This window comes from Plectrocnemia conspersa, unplaced genomic scaffold (genome assembly GCF_051122295.1).
Source record: "Plectrocnemia conspersa isolate PC_06_02 unplaced genomic scaffold, ASM5112229v1 ptg000011l, whole genome shotgun sequence".
Classification (NCBI taxonomy): domain Eukaryota; kingdom Metazoa; phylum Arthropoda; class Insecta; order Trichoptera; family Polycentropodidae; genus Plectrocnemia; species Plectrocnemia conspersa.
In genome coordinates, this window is record NW_028277175.1 from 19,699,497 (window position 1) to 19,721,922 (window position 22,426).

Here is a 22,426-nt window from a genome sequence, read left to right on the forward strand (position 1 = left end):
AATTAAAACATGAATTTGCCAATTCTTTCTATATTTAAAAAATGTTTCCTATTCCGAATTTCTACACAGGAAACGTGCTATACATTCTACTGGAACATAATTATTTATATATACAATTAGCAAAATATAGAAGTGAGAAGAATAAATAAGAACCGAATTATTGAAGTTATATATACTAGATGAAATATTTATACACTTTTTTTCTTCATAATGGATAAAAAATACATTAAATTTATTATTTTATTTCAGGTATAATTACAAAAGTCATCTATTACATACACACAATTTAAAGAAACTGACAAATGTATTGGCTATAGGACAATTTGGTTGATACGTGCTAATATAAAAACACCACTTCTCGTTAAAATATAAATAAAACACAAGTAAAAATTTGAAACTTTTAATATATGTTATTTCAAACATGATTACATATACTTATATGTTAATCTTAATAATTGGTTGTTGTTCTTACATAAATATTCCCTGATGGCATATTGACAGTATCAAAGCCTTTTGGAAAATGTTTTTTGGCATCGGCTTCGGAGACAGTTGGTAAAATCATTACTTTCTCACCAGGCTTAAAATATAAATTATCATCATTATTACTAGCATTATAATTAATTAACGGTAATATAAAATAATACGTACCACCCAATTTGCCGGTGTAGCGATTACTTTCATCTTGTCGGTCAATTGCAATGAGTCAATAACACGTAAAATTTCACTGCAACAATTAACATATTAATAATCACCAAAGTAGGGAATTATTAAGTAATATTTATCTTACTCGACGTTTCTTCCGGTTGATACTGGATACTGCATGGATAATCGCAATTTTTTACTTGGATCGATGATGTATAAAGCTCTGACTGTCATGGCCATTTCCGGATTGTTAACGTCTTTCTCGTCGATCATGTCCAACATTATGGCCAATTCACGGGTCTCGTCACCGATGATTGGATATGGGAATTCGCCGGGAATATCCAAGCAGTAAGATTTGATGTCCTGAAAATATTGTCCACGTTACAAATATGTTGACTTCTTACTATCAAGTATGATCATTGTGGAATGGAAAGTTGCAAAGAATGGCATTCTAATATTTTTAAATAATTAAATAATACTCACATTCACCCAATCGACATGGCTTTGCATTTTGTCACATGAGTGAGCCAATAGTTTTACTCCTCTCTTCTCAAAATAAGGAAAGTGAACAGCAATCCTACCCAATTCAGTTGTGCATACTGGAGTAAAGTCGGCTGGGTGTGAAAATAAAACACACCACCTGTTGAAGTAATATACATAAGAAAATTAACATTGTGTATATACATATATAAAAGTAATATAACTTAAAAATTTACCTAATCTAACTGATAGTGTATCTTGACAAAAGTTTTCTATATTTATACACATAGAAAATATTATTTATTCATAATAAGATAAGTATTACTCTTATCTTTCTTATTTAAATGAAGTAGACAATATATAAGTATTTGTATAATAGGTAGAACTACCATAAATATAAAATTCAAGTATTGTTTTATGTATAATAAGACAATAATAAAAGTAATATATAACCTTTAGTCTGTTTTTATACTATATCATTAAATATTGAAAAAAGTGTAAAATTCTAAATTTCTACAAAAAGAAAACTTATACAAATTCATGATTAAAGAGAGATGAAAACTCAAAACAAAAAAGTAAATGTTATGGCACAATTAGGGTTTCATAAGATAGATATAAAATGACCTGGAGCTCAATACTAATTGGTATGATAATCACTCTCAGTCCGTAGTTATATAGGGTGGAGAAGTTTTATCCCATTAACGATTACATATGTAGACGAGTTACCACGGAGGCGTTCTGTGCGAATTTCTACTTGGACTGTTGCGAAAACAGCCATGTAGGACCACCTGTGCTGTTGCGACAACCGTGTCGGAGGCAGATATGAGGGTGAATGTAGATAAGGGAGGTATAAAAGGACAATCTCCAGAACCCAAAATTATTTATTGAAAACAAACTGCTGTCAGAAACAGCTGATGCTCCAAGTCATTGTAGCGCAGTACATTAACTCTATCGCTTTGTATATATTATTTATCATGTAGTTTTTAATATTTCATAATTTATCCAATAATTTACACTACCTATAAAAGTTAAAATATGCGTTTATATCGATGTGCAAAGAATTTCCAAAGAAGTATTGGTTTACAATTAGTAAAAAAATACTTCAATCATTATTATGTTTGTTTATTGATATGTTAACCCAATTCCTGCGACGCGCATGTACATGCGCAAAACGTGCGAGTCACTGTTGCTACCTGCATATGCTAGCGAGTGTTTATGCTGAAGTTAAGAAGAGATGAGAATCGATAAATAATTTTAAAATAGTTAAACTATACATTTGCCAATATCAGCTAATAAATTGTAAAAATATACATGAACATCCACGAGCGCGTGAACGTGGCTTGCGGTGGGTATTGTTGCTGAGCAGATTTTTATGCATAACGTATATTATTCCTTTTTTTGCCCCTCCCCAAATGCCAATTAACGAAGAATACAAAAAAATAGTGTATCCTTTCTATATTTATTGGACCCTATGAAATATTAAATTCATAACAAAAAAATGTATTGGTCAAATCTTTTATATTTAAATTAAATAGACAATATATTAGGTCCACAATTAATATAAAATTTAAATATTTTATTATACATATAAAAACATATTCCAATAGCTGGCTAGTCTATTTAACCAAGTTGAAAACTAATCTTATTTATAATTTATAAATTCATTAATTTTAATTTCAATATACATACATGTAACCATATTTATTACTACTTTTTAGATTAAGATATTTATAAAATGTTTCAGACTTAAAATACAAATAGTGATTCTAAAACTTTTTTATTAAAAAACGTTTAAAACTAGATATTCTAATAAAATACATTTTTTTAATATGGTATATAAAAAATCGTAACTTTGCTTGAAAAACCTAAAGAAAAAAGTGTATAAATTTATATTGGATATTAAAATCATATAAAATTGAAAAAAAACTTATTTACATACTTTTATATAAATAAATCTACCTAATTATTGCGGCCTATGCCGAGCGGAATTTTTTTTACATTAGCTAATGTATTATACAACATTGCACATTTAGTAAATTTCAGATGAACTTTAATTTTAATTGTAATTTATCTGTATCTTCATATTACACAATAATCAATCAATCTGATCGATTTATAATATAATATATAGAAACTCTTCTCATTTTATATAAAAAAAAATATTATAGTTCCACGCATCATTTAATTTGGAATTTATAACCGCACCACCTTTAGTTTTATAAAAAAATATTAAATGCATAAAAATACTCACGAGTCTCCAAGCCATTCGTAAAAATCAATAGGACCCTTGGTGGTGTTGGCTTTGAAATTCGGAATAGTCTTTCCTAACCTCATCTTTGTATCGAGACGAGCGCCGCGTAGAAACGAAAATACTAAAGTGAATGTGTAGAAGTCAAACTAGTCGTACACGCAATTCACCTCTACACGACCGATATAGTCAAGTCTTTAATTATTATACACCAGACGTTTCAAATTGGGTGTGGCAGTTTACAGCTACTAAATAATGTATTATACTTGTGCATCAACAGTTTAATATTTATATTATTATTATTGCTTCATGGAATCGTTACGTTGAATAACTTATAATGATGATTCAATAACAATATTGAACTATGCTATGTATATATGCAAATAAATATTTGTTCTCTATCTTAATTATTCAACATTCCGATATATAGTGATAAACTGTGACTACATATAAACCTTCTTAAATAATTTAAATAATATTACAATATGACAGGGAAACCCTCGTTAATATATAACAACCCTCATTTTATATGAATATGTGCTCTCTAGTTGTTCTAAGAATATAGTTCTACTCGCGAAAAAGTTACATCTCTCATCGTATGACATTGCATTTTGTTTAAATAGTTTACAATTTTACATTTTATCTTTTATTTTTATTCACCAACTTAATGTTATTATTTTCATTAGTATAATATTGTAAGTATATAGAAAAATGAAAATATATATCTGGGGCTGCCAAACCTCTAGTTACTTATTACAGCTTACATTTTATTCAAATAAATAAAACTATTAATTTTACAAACAAGTAAAACTAAAAAATACAGTTTAGATAGGGCAAAGATTTAAATAAATTAAACATATATAACCATAACGATAGCGAAATAGCCAACTAGATTATTGTCTCCATAATCGTACTTCGAAAAAAAACCAATACTGCTCTGTGTACTTACACAAACTGTACTGCCCCTCAGAGCGATCGACTAATCCCAGCGCAGAAATTTAAGAATACGCTAAAATCGATGTTTGTGTGCTCTATTGAAAATAAATATATTATAGTTGTTATAATAATGATATGTTATTGCCCTTGAAATTCCCAGCCGAATACGAATTCGCATTGAACTTAAAATATTATTGGATAGTAGCCAGAATAATTAAATAAAAATAATTATGTATATTTACATTCAATTTTAATTAGGATTTATCAATAGTTAAATTTATAAAAATAATCAACAAATTTAAGATCCCCTGTCGTTGTGTATCTACGTGCTCGCGGCAATTTTTTTTTTTTTATTATCAAAACTTGATTTAACTTGTAGATAAAATGTTGACTCGGAAAGAACTCGTGTGAAAGTTTGTATTCATACTTTTTTGTTATCGATAAGATATCGGTGCAAGCGAAAGTGAGCACCAAATTTAGGCCTGGTTTTTCGTTCACATGTTCACAAAGTATCCCTTAGCCCCCACAATGTTAATTTTCATGACTTTCATGACAGCGCTACCTATATAATAGATAGCAAATATATTTTTTTTTAAAGTAATCAATTTTGAGCAAAAATACTACTTAATTATGTTTATCAGATTTTTATAAAAAAGGAGCATTTGACTTAATCGTCAAGTGCACCAAAAACCTAACTACATCTCTGTTTACTAAGTTTAAACATGAGTCTCTCGACACATGCCGTTCATATTGCGACTGAAGCCAAAATCCAGGGCAGTCCCGAGGGCAATTATTGATACAGGATAGTTTAATTGACAATTTTTTTTTTAAATGTATTTTAAATATTTAATTTAATAATTATTATAAATAATAAACCTTTATAATCTAATAAGATTAATAAAAAAATGTCTAGTAATAATTAAATAAATAAAAATAATTCAATAAAAAAATTATATTTTTTAAATAAATATAATACTATTGATAATATAAATATATAATTTAACTTTATAAGTAAATTCTGCCAAAATAAAATGTATTTTATATAATATACACATAGAAAGATATATTTAACATAGAAGAAATATTTTTTTTTAATATTTTACTTAATGATCATTAAATTATTTAATTAAATTTATGCATTCAATATGGCTTGTACTTGAGGCAACACATTCAAAAAACTTAGGACTACGAAGAATTAATATAAGTTTTTCATACATAAATAATATTAATGTATATAAAATTATATGAAAAGTGCAATACTTAATTGTATTATATATATTTGATTTCATAAAAGCACATAATAAAGTACTACTTTTTAATGTTATTTTATTGCTTTATTTATTATCGTACTCATTTTTAAATATAAATATATGCATCCATCTATACTAAAAACTCAGAAGCATTCATATATTAGTTGAGATACAAACCATTCGTTGATATAATATTATACTTAAATTTGATCACAATAATTCAGTGCATATCTAGTGTCTGTTTTTATACGTCTTAACTTATAATTGAAGTCAAATTATCATGAAAAACCACAAGGGAATGCAGTTACGTTATTTCCGCGAGGATTTCCTCATTTCAAGCGTTCTCGTTTACACGTTCTGGCAACGTCCGAAGGTCTCGCCCTTGAAATATGACGTTAGTATGATGACGTGCGATGAAATCGCCCTCATCGCGAATCGGCAGTTCCTCCTCGGCTGCCGGGAGAGCTCCTCATCGTTCGAACCGAATCTCAAAGGTTTAATTCTAAAAATAATCCAGTTAGACGATTATTACCTAACCAGCTGACAATCAGCTGTCGACATAACCTAAAAAAATGTAATCACAACTAAATTTGATACTGTAGAACAATTTTATTTATATAAGTTTTGAAATAGAAGTGTGCATAAAAAATATAGTTTACACATGTGGTAATATATATATTACCATAATTAATATGCTTAAATTTCTGACGTTTAAAAGTAAGGAATTGCAAAATGGCGAATCTTATTTTTCATTGCTTTATTTTGGCCATAACATTGCTTTAATTTCAATTCATTTACATATTTATTACAAATTCATTTACATAACCAATTAAATTCTATAAGATACTACATATTTAGAAATTCATTAAGAATTTAAATAGTCAATACCAAGTATATATTAAATTACTGAATCAAGAATTAGGCATTATTTTCTTTAATTTTGACTTATATAGAACAAATAGATTTACATAAATAAACCATATTTTTAGCATATATTACAATTTCCTCCCTAATTTTTAATTTAAAAATACATTTTTTTACTATTTACAGGTTCGTTATAGCAGCAATAAAATGCCATTTATATTAATTTATTGAAGAATTATATAGAAAAAATGTCGAGAGTTTTGGCTTCGGTTACGTCGTTGGGCTCCAAAATTGTATCATTTTCAAAACGATATCCAGTAAGCAGAGGAATGGCAACATACGGAGTCATATGGCCTACATCATGTTTAATACAGCAAACGTTAGATGGAAAAAGATTAGGTAAAACTGCACTGTAATTGTTGTAAATGCCTTTACAAATCACAATGAGACTGAATTATTCATAAATTATGCTTGCCAAATATTTCTATGATAAATATGTGCCAAAATATTTTCTATCCCCAAATAGCTTATTCACTCAAATTGAACGCCACGTTTTCTATACAAAATCCACAGGTACTTACGATTGGGTGGCATGCGGCAGATTCTGTTTATACGCCTCATGTTTTACGGCCCCAACTTTATACTTGTGGATAAGAGTTTCAACTAAACTTTGGCCAACGACATCATTTAAAACTTCAGTTGCTAAGGTATGTGTGATATTCTTGATATTCTACTTATGATTTTTTCCTTCATATAATTAAATTTAATGTTGATTTATTTTTTAGGCTCTTGTAGAACAAGTAACATACGGACCGAGTGCTTTGGTTTGTTTCTTCTTCGGTATGAGTATACTAGAAGGGAAAACTGTAGACGAAAGCATCAATGAAGTTCAAACAAAATTCTTACCAACTTACAAGGTAAATATTATAATTGAATTGCTTATAAGAATCGATAATACATAAATTTATTTAAATTACAGATGTGCATCTGCTTTTGGCCATTCTTGCAAACAATTAACTTCTACTTCATCGCTGAAAGGAATAGAGTCATGTTCGTCAGTATGTGCAGTCTAGTATGGGCTACATTCCTCGCCTATATGAAGAAGATAGAAGCAGAGCGTCTTGCCAAACAACAGGGACTATTGATATAAATTATTATTTAGCATAATTGTTAGCTTTAACATTCCAGAAAATTTATGACCAACATTTCCCTTAGATGCTAAAATGTATTCCTACAGACATTGACGTATTTTTGAAAGTTATTAACTTATGCTTTGGAATGTACTTATTTATTGAAAATGTATATCAATTTAGTATAAAATATTGTTATAACAAATCCTAAATAAAATTTATTTTTGTTATTTTTGTGTAAATTTTAATCTATAACCCTTGTATTGATACATTTTTTTTGTTGATATAATCATTTCCATAGCAACGTCTCATTTTATACGTCATTTCCATTTCAACGTCTCCACGCAACACTAACTCACACGAAATTGCCTAAAAAAGGTTTTCACAAATTTAAAAATGACTGAACAACTCAAATTTATTATAAACGAGCTCAACAAAGAGATTGGAACAAATTATGATCTTATAAAGTTTGATTCTCTAAGTGAAATACAGCATTTGCAAGTTTTAGTTGATCTCTTAGCTCATTTTGATGCTGGTGAAAAGGTAATGTTTTTATAATAATAGTATATCAAACATTAGAACATAAACAACATATTTATTATATATTTTTTAGTTTAATATCAATGAAGAAGAACAGGAAGCCATACCCGTTAAACTTTTGGATATGATCCGCAATGTTAAATTTAAACCAGATCCGGGCACTGATATATCAGTATTTCGTAAGAATTTGATCACTGGTGAACGTGCAACAGTATTTTTACTATTACAATGGCTTCTAAAGAATAGCAAGCAAGTTAAAAAAACGGCTTATTTAGCAAAATATCTGATCCGACCAGATATACCGAACGATATTCTAGGAAATGCTGATATAGCCGAACTTCTGGAGCAACATGATAAGTTAGTGGCAGAGTTTAAAGAAGCTCATAAGCACACGTCGACTCTGGGGCAGAATAACTCAACCGAAATAATCAACGATATAAAAGAAATGGCATTAGAAAGAGACGTTGGTATGTAAAGATATTATAATGATACTTAGTATATATAAAATAAATATATATGTATTTTAGTGATAAAACGTTTGGAAACCGCTCAGTTAAATCTTTCTGATGTCACAAATAAAGAAAATCTTTTGGGTATTGCTAAAAATTTAAGAATACAACAAGAAAAATCTAAGAAGTTTTCTATTCAAGTAAATAATTAAATATCTATTATTAAAATTATTTATCACCATTGATTTAATATGCATGAAATTTAGTTGGCAGAACAAAAAGAGAAACTAAAAAGAGCAAGTGATATGCTGCAAAGAAACCTTGGATCGTTTCGAAGTCAAGCTCCAGCACCAAAAGCTCCGAATGAATTAATTCAAAAGCTGAATGAAGAATTGAAGGTTTGCAAAAAATTATATTATATATAAAATACTTTTTTTTATAAATTACTTCTTTTTTTCTTAATATATATAGGTTAATGAGTATTTAGTTAAAGAAAAATTACCTCACGAATTGTCAGTTATACAAAGGGATGTCGAATTACTGCAAAACGTTCAAAATTATGGAAACGTTCAGCGAGAGAATTTGCTACAAATACAAGAAAAAGTATTAATGTTATTTTAATATTTTATTTATATGATTAATATGTATATTATTATTATTTTTAGATTGATAATGTCAATCACGAAGTAGAGACTTTAATTCAGAAAAAAATGGCTTTATCCGATCCTCACGATGATAAGCTAGCGCCATTTAGGCATCAAGCAGCAATTATTAAACGCAATAAAGAAGCAGTTGCAGAAAAGTTGGAAGAACTAAAAAATGTTTTGCGTGAGACAGAAACTAAATTAGCTGAAAAGCAAACTAAAGTTCAACAACTCCTCGGTGATACTGTATTACGAGGTGAAGAATTAAAAAAATATGTTAACAAACTACGTGCAAAGAGCACAGTGTATAAGAAGCAAAGGGCAGCTCTTTCATCATTGAAGGTAATTCATATTTAATTAAATTATATAAAAACCCGAAAGAAAAAATCATGTTTCTCGAGAATATCTACTAGAGTAATTCGAATATTAACTTGACTTTTCTATGGAAGTTAATGTCTTCGTTTAATACCTCTTACTAACTAATATATTCCAATTAGGCTGAAACAGGAGTATTAAGTCGAACACTTGAAATATTACAATCTAGAGATTCGTCCTTGGAAATGGCTCTACTAAATCATAAAAAAATGAACATAAACTTAGATTCGTTAGATATTGATAACAAAACAGATGATGATATAACAACAAAATCTTCACAGGAGATATTACAAGTAATATTTATTTTATATATTATAATATAACATGTATTTCAATACCATTATTCTTGAAATTTTATAACAATAGCTTATTACACAAATCACTATGAAAGTGAACGAAGTAAAGCAAGACATTGCACCACTGCTTAGTCGTTTAAAGCCGATGAAAGATGAATTTCAACAGCTTCAACAAAAACACGATCAAAAGAAGAGAGTGAGTCACGTTTATTACTTATATGTATATGAATATTGTTGCCAATGACATGAATATTTAATTATTAGGTATACGACTCGACTTCTATACATCTAGCGTCACAAATGGAGCCATTGGAAGAAGAAGTAACAACGTTTAAAAAGGCGCTCGACTCTAAAGAAGAAGAATGGAAACTGCTGAAACAAAGAATCGAAAAAGCCGAACAATTACTCGATGTTATAGAACAAGAAAATTCGTCACGGAATTCAGATTCCATGACACCGCGTCAACCGTCTCGTTTGGAAACATTGCAAATGCAAATACATCAACAAGAAAAACAAGCTGCATTACTTAAAGAGGTAACAGTCTTTTAAAATGTATTGTTATTGTTATTATTTAATCTATACTACTTTTATAGGAGCAAAAATTTGTGAGCGAACGGCAATCAATGTTGGGCGAACAATCTATGATGTGGAGTCAGCTACTCGAGTTACTCCAATGCAAGATTGAATGCATTGAAGAAGCTGCTTCTAAGCAAGGATCTGTTACTATTACGAAACAGTCTCAGACACTGATATTGTAAACATTAAAAATATTGTAATCACCATTATATTTGTGTTGAGATTAAATATTTAAAATTTATTGCACCTTGAAGCTGTGCTTTCACTTAAACTTTTAATATATATATATATTTTATCTTGTATATTACTTGTTCGTTGAACAAGCATCTTTATGCCTTCAGAAAAACGGTTTTTGAGTAAATAGACGGCCCTTTAATGTCACTTTAATTTGAAAGATTTGTCACTTCATTAATAATCACTTAATCTGTCAAATAACTCTACATGTTCAATGTAATCATCAATTGTGACCCTAACCGAGCATCCGCCTCTTTCATATACTATGTTTATGTACATTTCCAAATTGATTTTGGAAACTAACAGAAGACAATTTTCTGAAATATCGCTGTAAAATGACGTCATAAATTTTAAAATGAAAGATACCTTGACTGATGTTTTAGGTCAACTCATGAAACTTAAGAAAGTGATTGCCTTTTAATGTAAATAATAAAATTTAATGTAATTAAATTTATGACTCTCCTAATTCTTTCATAGGTTCGTGTAGCATGATAACATTTTTTCAGCAGATTTCATAGTACTCACTTGCTTTGGTCTTAAAAAAATAATTTTAAATTAGTACCCAAAAATATGTCTAGTGGCTATTACTTCTCGATTCGATAAACATGGCTATTTGCATGTTGTTTTGCTTTGAGGTCTTAAATTAAAAGATTGAATTTGAAAAACTTCTTTCGGTAGTTGCTACCATTATTCGAATTACAATCAGGGTAGTAATTTTCACCTTGTATTGAAGAATTTGGTTTAATCAGTCTATAGTATGATTGTATTTCTTAACGAATTCACACTGAATCAATGAGTCTTCACTCGTAGGTATATTTTCTTTCCAAAAAGGGACCATGGAACTCATTCCTTCAATTTGATTCTAAAATCAAGACTTCAAGAAAAATACTTTAGTCTAGAAACTATTTGCGAATAAATATACTTTTGGTGAGCTTAGAAATGAGCTTCTATGTTCATACAAATCTGACGCCTGCTTTCTTTTTCGGCACCCAGGTCGCGCGAACCTTTCGGTAGAGTAAATGATATTGTTTTTTAATGAGTTCACCGGAAATAAGTTAATAACTAATAATCTTCCATTTCTTTTTTCGTCTTAAATTTACGACACCATAGACAGATATATTAGCGAGAATTTCAGTAGCATTTTTTTTTCTTTTGCACAGAAGAAATGACTCACTGAACGAACCTCGTACAATTCTAATCGCCCGCCTCTATTACAACCAGCCATATATCATTACTTTTAGAATTATCCTTGTATTGCATTTTTGGCATTGGGGCGAAACGTTACATACCTATTCAATAAATTTAATAAAATCTAAATACCATTCCTGTGTCCTTGTCGCAAATGTCTAATGAAAAACTTTTCGATATTGTCATTAGACCTCGTGCTATTTATATATTATATAATACATGTTAAAACATAATGTCTAGGGTAGAAAGGTTATTGGCCTAAAAAATCGGAAAATGAGCGATCGATCGCAATTCTGTACCTAGAATACAATCGCAAAACTACTTTTTAGTAGTAAGAAGGAATATCGTACGTGTTAAAAGTATTACACGAAGTGAAATATATACACATACAGGTTGATCCGATTCGAGTTTACAATTTTGCCATCTGTCAATAATCACGCGTGTTCAAAGTGTCAAATGTTAGTTTGCAACAACACATTAACGAAATGGATCGCTTAACAACCGCTCTACGCGTTAAAATTGTTTAATTGTTCTACAAAAAAATTATTTTGTATTGAAATTTACGGAAAGATTATGGTTAATTGTATCGTCCTATTAAGCTTATAATTCGCAACGTAGTGAAAAAATTACAATAAATAGCTTTAGAGATATGGTAAAGCCTTTTGGTAACGTTAACTGGCCGCCAAGAGCATGCAATTTAAAGCCGTTGTATTTTTTTGTGAAGTTACGCTAAGAGTCATGTTTACGTCAATAAACTTTAAGCGTTGGAGCACCTAAAAACCAACATCCGCAAGGTTATACCTGAGATACCGCCAAAATGTATGAAAATATCATAGAAAATTACATAGAAAGGATCAGCTGCTGCAAAATGTTACTAAATTGATAAATAAAAGATATTAAATGTTCAATTAATAACAAAATCGAAGATTTTTAGATAAGTTCGGACACTGAAGTTGGATCACCTTTATTTTTGACCGTCTACGCGCTCTGCACGCGCTGCAACCTGGCCAGATACGGTAATGGAAAGAGTTATGAAAGGTGTTTCCTCAATCGCGGTCTTTAGACCGATATTTAGTAGAAACAGCGAAAAAATAAAAATACACAAATTTTATATAAATAATTTACTATGCGCCATTTTATACCAATCTAAAAATATACATTCTAAGCTACAGGTACCAATGATTAAAGAACGTTGTTATTCTTACACAAGAGATTATTACTACTCGAAGACTACGATAAAAACAACCAGAAATTAAAACATAAGCACAAAATTCTAAATCACGCATTGTTTCGATTTCAATTGTTGCAGATAAATTTAACTTAATTATTCTTTTTTTTCTCTCTTAACCAAATTATAAGAGGTATTTATTGTTCCCTTAAATTGTTATATATATTGTTCTATTTTTATTTACATTATATATTATTAAAATATTACAATTGTAAATATACTAATTGCTGAAAACTAGTAAAGCTAATTTTATTTAAAATAAAAGGGAGGCATACCAACAGAGTTTAGTAAAAATAAAAATATTGTATTGATATCAATAAGCTCGTTAGACGTAATGGCCGATTTCCCGCGCGTGTAGACCAAAATGTTTATTCATCGAGTCGAACTGTAGTTACCCGCGGTCCGTGTTTGTGTCAGAGCGCCGCGTTAAATAATCCGTTTTAGTTCTTCTAGTCGATATTGATGTATTCAAATATTGCTTTAAATGATTTATTACATTGTTCTCTAAGAAGTGCGAGCGCTACGAGCGCGACAGTTTTAAAATTTATCAATCGCCACACCTCCGCGCAATTGTGTAAGTATAATTTTATGCAATAAGTCAGTGTAAATCGCCGCTGAGCTATAAAAATGTTCTTAATGACTTCTGGAACGATTTGGAGTGTTTGACATTTGTAAAAAATTGAGGTTAGGTCGTTGTATTGATTTTGCGTTCGGGTATCCAACGCCTCTCGTTTCGTGCGTGAAAAAGTCAGTGAATGAACGATTTTTTAAGGCTTATAAAATCGTACATTCATGTGACTCACGCGAGACGCACGTGAAGATATTATACGTTTTTTTAAATGTGTATGCACAGATGTAATTTATATTTAAAACCTCGAATTAATTTAAAATAATACCATTTGTTTCTAATCGCGATTTAATTCAATGCTACTTGTGCGCATGCGCGACTGTTTTTTTATATTTACTTAATACGGTAATAATACTTTTTTTTCGTCTAATTAAAATTAAACGTTATTGGAAAATTGCTGAGAGAACGTATTTAAATAAACGCTTTCCAAATATTAACTTGAGAGAAAAATTGTTTAATTTTGCTAATTCTGTTCTTATTCATTGGTTTCTGTATTGCGCAATTTTATGTGAAATACTACAAATTTATTCGAAATATTCTCAAACTTGAATTTATAGGTTTATTTGTTTGTAATATCAAGGTCCTCAACTAATGCTAATAATTTGTTTATGAGTAATTCATAAGCAAAAGTATTTATTTTAAGTAAATTGAAAATCAAATTTATCAATTAAAGATCAATCTTTCGTCTATTATTACATATATATTTTTGTTTATAAATATGTTTTAATTACTGAAATTATTAACATTCCTTCATTAAAAGTCTCAGTAATTAACGTTCAATTTTGCATCTCGTATCAAGTAATTGCCTTCTTTTGCACCTAACTTACGTTATTTTTTATAGTAAATAAAAATTAAAATAACGTGTTGTTTTATGTTCATTGTCATTTAAAATAAATGCTAAAAAAGAAAAGGTACTGCATCTAATTTCGTTGACTTCATCTGATATCACTCTCATGTCATTTTATCGCGAAGGTAAATAAGCTTCTCTTAAGATTAAATATATTGTTTCTGACATCAACGTTTATAAACCACGCCCCGGGTCAGTGTATCTTGAGTTGTCGATCAGAGCGGACCCTTTTTTAGGACGAAATTACGCCCTTAGGTCCGATGCCTGGATTTTTACCCTTATAAGATCCGCAAAATACCACTAGTATTCGATCGAAAATACGGCATTTCGCCAAGAACATACCAAAAAACAAGGAGAACATCATGCAAATAACTGATGAAAACAACTCCAATTAAGCGTATATAATAGCTTACTTTCTTATGTTATATGATAAGAGGAAATGCGAAATATATAATCAATAGCGCAAGAAAAACGCGTGAATATAATTTTAATAAATCGTTTAAAACTATCGTGAAAATTACCCTTCATATTTGTCTGAGAATTGAAAGATAGCTGATGTGATTATTATAGCAAAATCTGGAAAACCGACAAAAAAATGTCACTTCTATCTGGCCAATATCGTTTCTTCCGTTTATTTATTACCAAGCTATTTAAGAAACTGCTCATTATGCGCCTCTAACCAATACTGTCTTATCAATTTGTCTTCTGGAAAGAGCACTTAATCTTAATTCACAAATTAGTGGTATTGATAAAACATTTGAAGAAAAAATGAATGTTCAGCATTATTCCTGGAAGTCGCTCAAGCCTTTGATATTATGTGACACATAGAGCTCGAAATAAATATGAGAAAACTTACTTAAACCATGAATATATTATGCTGATAAAGTCTTATAAAACAGAGTGATACTTAGAAGTCCAAAGGCATGTACGTCATGCTTTTGGACATCTAATATATTTTCTATTTTCTGATGCTTTTTTTTTAAATGACTTGATGATAAAATTTCCAGTTTTTTTATTTCGCTAGTTACTCAAGAATACTTATATTATATCAATATATTACGATAAAAAGATTTGGTAATTCCTAACCAGTTCACCTGGAGTTGTGAAATTATCCTCGTCCAAAACATGAAAATTCATTTTTACCTTCAGGACAAACAGTCGAAGGAGTCTGTAAGTCTGTATTTTGTTCTACGCCACGACAACGCGCCTGCTCACACAGCGCTTTCAATTTGCGAGTTTTCGGTGAAGAAAAACGTCTACACATTTTCAATCTTCTAATAGTCCAGACATTTCTACCTCCTCCATAAGTTTAATTATGGGGCTGAAAAACATATTAAATATTGTAACCGATGAACTAAATATTACTTCTAGTTTTGCTACAATCAGTGTAAAAAAACATTACAACTCAAATGTCGTACATTGAGTAAAATAACCGCAAATATTTATATTTAAATAAGATAATAAAATTCAGTAAAATTACCTTCGGGGCGGACCTTGTATATTGATATGTTAACATTTTCACTGCTGATTTTTAGAATTTGCGATAATAAACCCTCTGAAATAGGTAGGTAGTATTTCTGTCAAAATCCATATAAAAATACATGTTTAAATCATTAAATATTGAATAATTTTTTTTCAGTGGTTACATCATTGTGATACACAGCACTCGATCTAACAAATAACAGTCAATTACGTTTCTATTCGACGAAGGCCGTCAGTTAATTCCCCAATGTTTATGCATATTTAATAGTTGAATAGAATTTGTTATACATATTTTCGTTTCGTGTTGAATGCAAAATTTGTTATTAAAACATTACGATTCGCGTTAAAAATACCATTGCCAACTCTTTGATGGCAAGATTACACCTGCACTCTTTTTTTAAAGTTTTATTTTAAAATTTTGCCATTGACACAATTTTTTTACACAAAGATATATCACAGATGGCGTCTGATCTATTCCCAGTGCATATAAACATTCTCAAGAGTGATTTACCTATTTTTTACATACTTTCATTTAACAAAAAATCGCTAACTTTGATTGGTTCAAAATGGGTTGAAGTCGTATGCTTTGCTTTTTTTAGAAACAGAGCTAGTGAAGCTTTTAAATCCAATAGACGGCTCGCGACTTAAATTGTTATCTGCAATATTATTGTATGATAAGTAAATAATATTAATAAAAATAAACATAAAATAATGTACTAATTATTACATAAAGCGCAAATTATCCTTTATTTAAATTTAAATAAAAATATCTGAAGAAATTGTAATAATATTTCATTATTTTACTCATAAATTGCTATTTTTCTGTAGAAAATATGGACATGTTGATTGGCCGCGTAGCGTAATATTTTGGTATGTTTTTATTTTTCAGTGCCTAAATTATTATATTTAATTTTTAATCTATATTTTTCTCCAATGTAATATCTAGGGTTAATTAGACCTAAAGATTTAGTAGTTTTTATTAAGTATCAAGACTATTTATTTTTATTTAAAAAATAATGTAGGATTAAACTTGTACATGTTAAAACCCCTGCTGTCGAATATACCCATTTAGTTGCTGTTGGTGTGAGTTTTTCGTCAACAATGGGTTGCAGCAACTAAAACTGGATGCTCAAAAATGAATTAATAGACTAAAATATGATTCGTATTGTTTTAAAAGATATAGAAAATTCAACACCAGTCATTTATGGTGAAAAATACTGTAATTAACGAAATTCCAGGAATAACTCATTCCCAATTTAATATTATGCAGCTGTGGACACTTCCTAATTTTAGAAAGTCCACAGCTGCATAATATTAAATTGAGAATATGAGTAATTTCTAGAATTTCGGTAATTATAAAGCGTTTTTCACCATTATTTTTTATGCGAGTATTTGAGATAAATAAATTATAGATAAGAAGATTAATTTTGTAGGACAAAACATTAGAACTATTAGGAAAATTATTTTACTTTGTTATAATTTAGGCAAAAAGATAACTCCAATAATATCTAAAAAGTCATTTAAAAATCAAACAATTCGTTCTCGCAATCTATTATCGCGGATGTGCATACACCTATACATGTATACAAAGAAGAGAAACATTACTTTTAAATATATATAGTGATCCATTTTCAAATAATTTAAGTAAAAAAGGGGCAATGATCCACTAAACATGTTTTTAATAGACAAAACATTACGTTCTAATGGTAAAAAACTATATTTTTAGTTTCTGGCACGAGACACTGTTTATTTCTGAAAAAAATCACGGGTGTCCTAATTGTTTCCCAATGCAGAGACTAATATATATGATGGAATATTTCTTCATCTTCCTAATTTCATAAACATATAAGACGTGCAAATTAATTTGAATTATTCGTGTTTTTCTCCCATCATTTTATCTCATTTTTAAACGAATGCTTTTTGTAACATTGCAGTGTTTCACACTTCAAATGAATCGCGAGGAGGCATCTTCAGTCAGTGAGAGCGAGTCACAGACGTAGCATTTTCAAGGTGAGCCATTTTTTAAAAATGTAATTGAATTATTATGTATATATGCAAAAAAAAACATACCTTCAAAAACAATACGCACCGGAGCGGCGATAAGATATCAGTTTATGTGAAAATATATTTTTCGATAGGTGCATATAATGGCAATATGGCATTGTCAATGTTTTTTGATAAATACAATACTGTGCAATTCCATTATTGAGTACTCGAAAAGTAGGCTGCGTCCAAGGTGAAGAAGTATGATGCTAAACATCTTCATTCGAGCGTTAAATACGTTTGTATTATCGGTTTTTAGCTACATTTTTTAAGCATATACATACATATGCATGTGTATATATTATGTACATGCGTATTGCATTATACATATATAGATAGGTAGTACTAAACCAATTCCAAATAATGTATTTTTTTAAGTAAGTGGTTATTATAACGTGATTAGTGAAACAGAAGAAGCAGAGCTTCCATTGCTTCTATGAACGCAACTTTTGCTGATTAATTAAGATAATACAGATCCACATTTCAAGCGTACATTTAAAAAATCTATCAATCGATTCGATTTTATGCGACTGTAAGATTATATTGGGATTATTGCAGCATTAATATTTGTAATGTGTGTTTAATTAATAAAATCACAATATTTTAAGTTAAATGTACAAATGTTAGGGGTGTGGTATGTGTGATAAATTATAAATACTTGGACTCGTTCCAAATTTGATACTCGACTATGTAGAATGAGAGAATAATAAATTACTGTAGCTCTTCTTCTTCTTATATATCTTGATTATATTATATATTGATAGTTTGGAGTTTCTTTTCATAAGCCAATATAGCTTTTTATATTTCATTTCAAGCTCTTCATTTTTCTTTCACTGCAGTTTGGTGTCCAATGTCATGCAAAGGTGTTTAGCTGTATTTCCAAATGGGATAGTGCTTCCGTTTATGAAAATTTGCAATTGATCAGTTATATTTTTATTGGTGAAGTTGATATATACCGATTTTAATTCATTCCATTTTTTGCTCTAATTGTTGTAGATCCTCTCAGCGGCTTGTTGAAGTTTTTCGGTAGTATTCATTATTTCTTTTCCCATTGCCAGGATTGCTGTATCATTCGCGAATGTTGCAATTGTACCATTCTCTATTTATTGCAAATCATACGTGTAAGACAAATATAGTATCAGCCCTAGGACACTACCTTGTGGATCTCCAGCTCTTATTTATTTTAATTCAGAACATTCGTTATTTTGTTTAATTCTGAATAATCTGTTGAAAATGTACGATTCAAGTAATTAATTATTTAGTTATTGAATTAAGCCTCTGTGCCATACTTTATTAAAAGCTTGAGCCACACCTAAGAAAATAGCTGAACAAATATATTTTTCTTCTAGCGCAATGCGTAAAAATCAATAACTACAGGTAAGTATTAGGACACCAGACTGAATCGGTGACATCTATTCTATTAATTATATACTAATATCACTTAACTAACTGGTCAAGTAGTACCTACTTGTCATGTTCGCTGATGGTAATCCACGGGACAGGTATAAATTATCGTCTTTGGCTACTGTGCTGCATTATGTGAAATTTAATGACACCGTAATTTTTAATTAATTGATAAAACTATCAATTTAATTGATAATCGGCGAATGTCTTACGTTTAAGACGCTATTAAATTTATTTGTAAATATTTAGATGTAAATTAATTATATTTCAATTTTAATTTTACGCGACCCACAAATTAAAAATTATCGATAAAATTTACTAATACAACTCTAATTTTTTATTATTATTCTTTAAATTTAAAATATATTATATTTCTGCTTTTTACTTGCAATTTTCGCAAAACTGGCAATTGACATGCAGCAGGCGGCGAAAAAACAGTCCGTTGATACAGTTTACAATCGATATATGTATGTCACTGCAGATGGGCAGTTTTTAATAATAGTGCAATTTTATCAACACAAATTCTAGTCTGCTGCGGGATTCGAACCCGCGATCTCTGAATTATTAACTAGAACCTTACGGATTAAGCTATTTCAGCCGTTATTAAAAAACGCATTATTTTATACCTAAGATTTTCATATAATTTAACCGTTAATGATATGAGTCGTAGGAAATCGGAATATGAAGTACACATCATAATTTATTCTACTGTACAAAATTTAACCATTTTTCCTTAAATTTATTTATTAATTATTGATTTGGTGCACATTCTACAACTGAACAAAATTATTTGTTGTAGTGCCATTAATACTTTTTTTGTTATTGATTATATCAGGTTTAGGTTTTTTTAATCAGTAATATATTTTTTTATTGCTAAAAAATATTCCAATATTATTAAAACAAAATCATGTTCAAAGCTTTTTGCAAGTCAGGAAACAAATTAAAATCTGAAGGAATAATATCCGGAGAATATGGCAGATGCAGCAAAATGTCCTATCTAATAAATATTATATTATTTTAGATGTTAATTTTGTTGTCTTTAATATCTCTAATTGCTGGGAATATACGTTGAATTCCAACCACCGCAATCCACCTCTAATTTGTCTTTCTGTTGGATTTTCTTTGTCTATTTATAGTATTAATTGATGCTGTACATGTACATAATCTACTTTTCACCATCGCAATAAATGCGCTTAAAAAACCATTATATTTGCGCTAGAAGATGCGTTGCATTCGGTGTGCGGCACCCATCCAAAAATGCCGTTATACCTTCGACTTTTTTTTCCGGAATTTTTACGTTCAAAACAGGTCTGAATGAACTGAACAATGTATGTCAAAACGTGTTAACAAAATACATATAACGATTTTTTCACACGGGCGTACTGTTGGCATTCTAGTAGTTCTCGAAATCCGTAAACTGGCATTCTTCGAGTTTAAACCTTGACACGATGAATGCCAAGGCATTTAATCCTCGTCATATAAGTATATTTATATCTCAAACCTCAAAGAGTAACAGTTGAAATAAGAACATTATGCTTCCACTTCACTCTCCGAAAGTAGGCGACAGTTGGCCAAGGACGGGAAATATAATGTGAAAATTCGGGCTTACTTCGGTCGAGCTCGGTTGTCCCCGCGCTAAAATCTCTCGCAAGTTCTCCGAGGTCACCGCGAACGGGAGGTAAACTGTGGGTAATTTTGGTCGAGGCGGCCGACTTCGTCGCCTCCAAAAATTCCCTCGCTTTCCGAAAGTAATACCCGAAGACGCTTCGAGCGCGAGCGGCGAGATACTTCCCCTTTCGCTCTCTCGCGTGACGAGAGAGAGAGATAGAGATGGTTTATCGCAAACTGAGATAGAACGATTCAATTTTAATATGGGCGTCTTCACGATCGCGCCACTGTTTGGTATTTTTGCCCGATCTGGACGGCCAAAATTATTTCACCACTTTAGTTGATTCCATAAGTGCTCTTAGTCAAATATATAATATTATAAGTGCTAAAAAATACAATTATTTAAAGTATTTCTTTAATTGTAGGCCCGAGGAATAGGAATTCCGTGTTGAACGGTCGTGCGAATTTCGCCGCGTAGCGTAAAAAAAAAAATTGTATATGTCACAAATTTGCTGTTTTTTATTAAGAAAAAGTATTTGACTAGCATTTTATCATACTCGGTATCGTTTTTTTAAATATGTATATATTTAGTCATTCCAAACAAATTTTTATTTTATTTCATTAGTACGCGATCCACAATTTGACGTTTACTGATTTTACCACGGTAACCATATTATTAAAAAATTACAATCATTACAAAACTGTATTTTAAATTTGACGTTAACATTTCTTTAATTGTAGGCCCGAGGAAGAGGAATTCCGTGTTTAACGGCCGTGCGTAGCGTAATAAAAAAATTTAGCCGCGTAGCGTAAAAAAAAAAAATTGTATATGTCACAAATTTGCTGTTTTATATTAAGAAAAAGTATTTGACTAGCATTTTATCATACCCGGTATCGTTTTTTTTTAAATATGTGTATATTTGGTGATTCTGAACAAATTTTTAGGTCGTAACTTTCGCGACTAAGCCCCGTCCCATTTTTAAGAATAATACATTTTTAAGGTATGCAATGTGTTAAAAACCGCAAAAATCCGCAGTCAATTTTGCATGTATCATAAAGAGAAAGACCTAAGCTATATATTGTATATAAAATCTCAATTCAGCAAATTGACTTTCCATACTTTTCCTTAAAAAATAATAGAAATTATTCATTAGTTGCACACTTGAACGTTTCCTGTTTATTATTTATTAGTGACAGTGAAGCCTCGATTCAACATAAAATGTCTTATTTACTAACATTGATCTATTCCGGTGCATTGCAATCATCCACCATCTCCTTTTTCTCCATTTGGCTTTAATTTTTTTTGTGTTTAAAACACGCACGTAGTTATAATA

The 22,426-nt window shown here is 29.9% G+C and overlaps 4 protein-coding genes across 5 annotated transcripts in view; 3 read left to right on the forward strand and 1 right to left on the reverse strand.

Annotated features, from left to right (window-relative positions):
• Positions 1-386: 386 nt before the first annotated feature.
• LOC148229853 (peroxiredoxin-6-like) lies at positions 387-3,501 on the reverse strand. Its single transcript, XM_088197986.1, has 5 exons — positions 3,374-3,501; positions 1,126-1,282; positions 788-1,005; positions 649-724; positions 387-577 (listed from the first exon to the last, which is right to left on the reverse strand). Exons 1-5 carry the CDS (start codon positions 3,454-3,456, stop codon positions 449-451), a joined length of 663 nt encoding a protein of 220 aa, XP_088054112.1. The 5' UTR covers positions 3,457-3,501; the 3' UTR covers positions 387-448.
• A 2,221-nt stretch (positions 3,502-5,722) lies between these two features.
• On the forward strand, positions 5,723-7,780 carry LOC148229854 (PXMP2/4 family protein 4-like). 2 transcript variants are annotated; one of them, XM_088197988.1, is made up of 5 exons: positions 5,723-6,050; positions 6,607-6,819; positions 6,994-7,127; positions 7,206-7,337; positions 7,400-7,780. In XM_088197988.1, exons 2-5 carry the CDS (start codon positions 6,669-6,671, stop codon positions 7,568-7,570), a joined length of 588 nt encoding a protein of 195 aa, XP_088054114.1. In that variant the 5' UTR covers positions 5,723-6,050; positions 6,607-6,668; the 3' UTR covers positions 7,571-7,780. The 2 variants fall into 2 exon arrangements, with proteins under 2 accessions (XP_088054114.1, XP_088054115.1); XM_088197989.1 differs by having other exon boundaries at positions 5,750-6,130.
• A 116-nt stretch (positions 7,781-7,896) lies between these two features.
• On the forward strand, positions 7,897-10,683 carry LOC148229855 (intraflagellar transport protein 81 homolog). The gene is made up of 10 exons (XM_088197926.1): positions 7,897-8,093; positions 8,164-8,557; positions 8,618-8,739; positions 8,806-8,937; positions 9,011-9,142; positions 9,205-9,525; positions 9,681-9,851; positions 9,925-10,050; positions 10,119-10,388; positions 10,448-10,683. Exons 1-10 carry the CDS (start codon positions 7,947-7,949, stop codon positions 10,610-10,612), a joined length of 1,980 nt encoding a protein of 659 aa, XP_088054052.1. The 5' UTR covers positions 7,897-7,946; the 3' UTR covers positions 10,613-10,683.
• A 2,774-nt stretch (positions 10,684-13,457) lies between these two features.
• milt (trafficking kinesin-binding protein milt) overlaps positions 13,458-22,426 on the forward strand; it is a 79,085-nt gene continuing 70,116 nt past the window's right edge. Inside the window, exons 1-2 of the mRNA XM_088197906.1 lie at positions 13,458-13,654; positions 17,972-18,047. The gene's annotated coding sequence lies outside the window, so the exon portion shown is untranslated. The remainder of the gene's footprint in view (positions 13,655-17,971; positions 18,048-22,426) is intronic.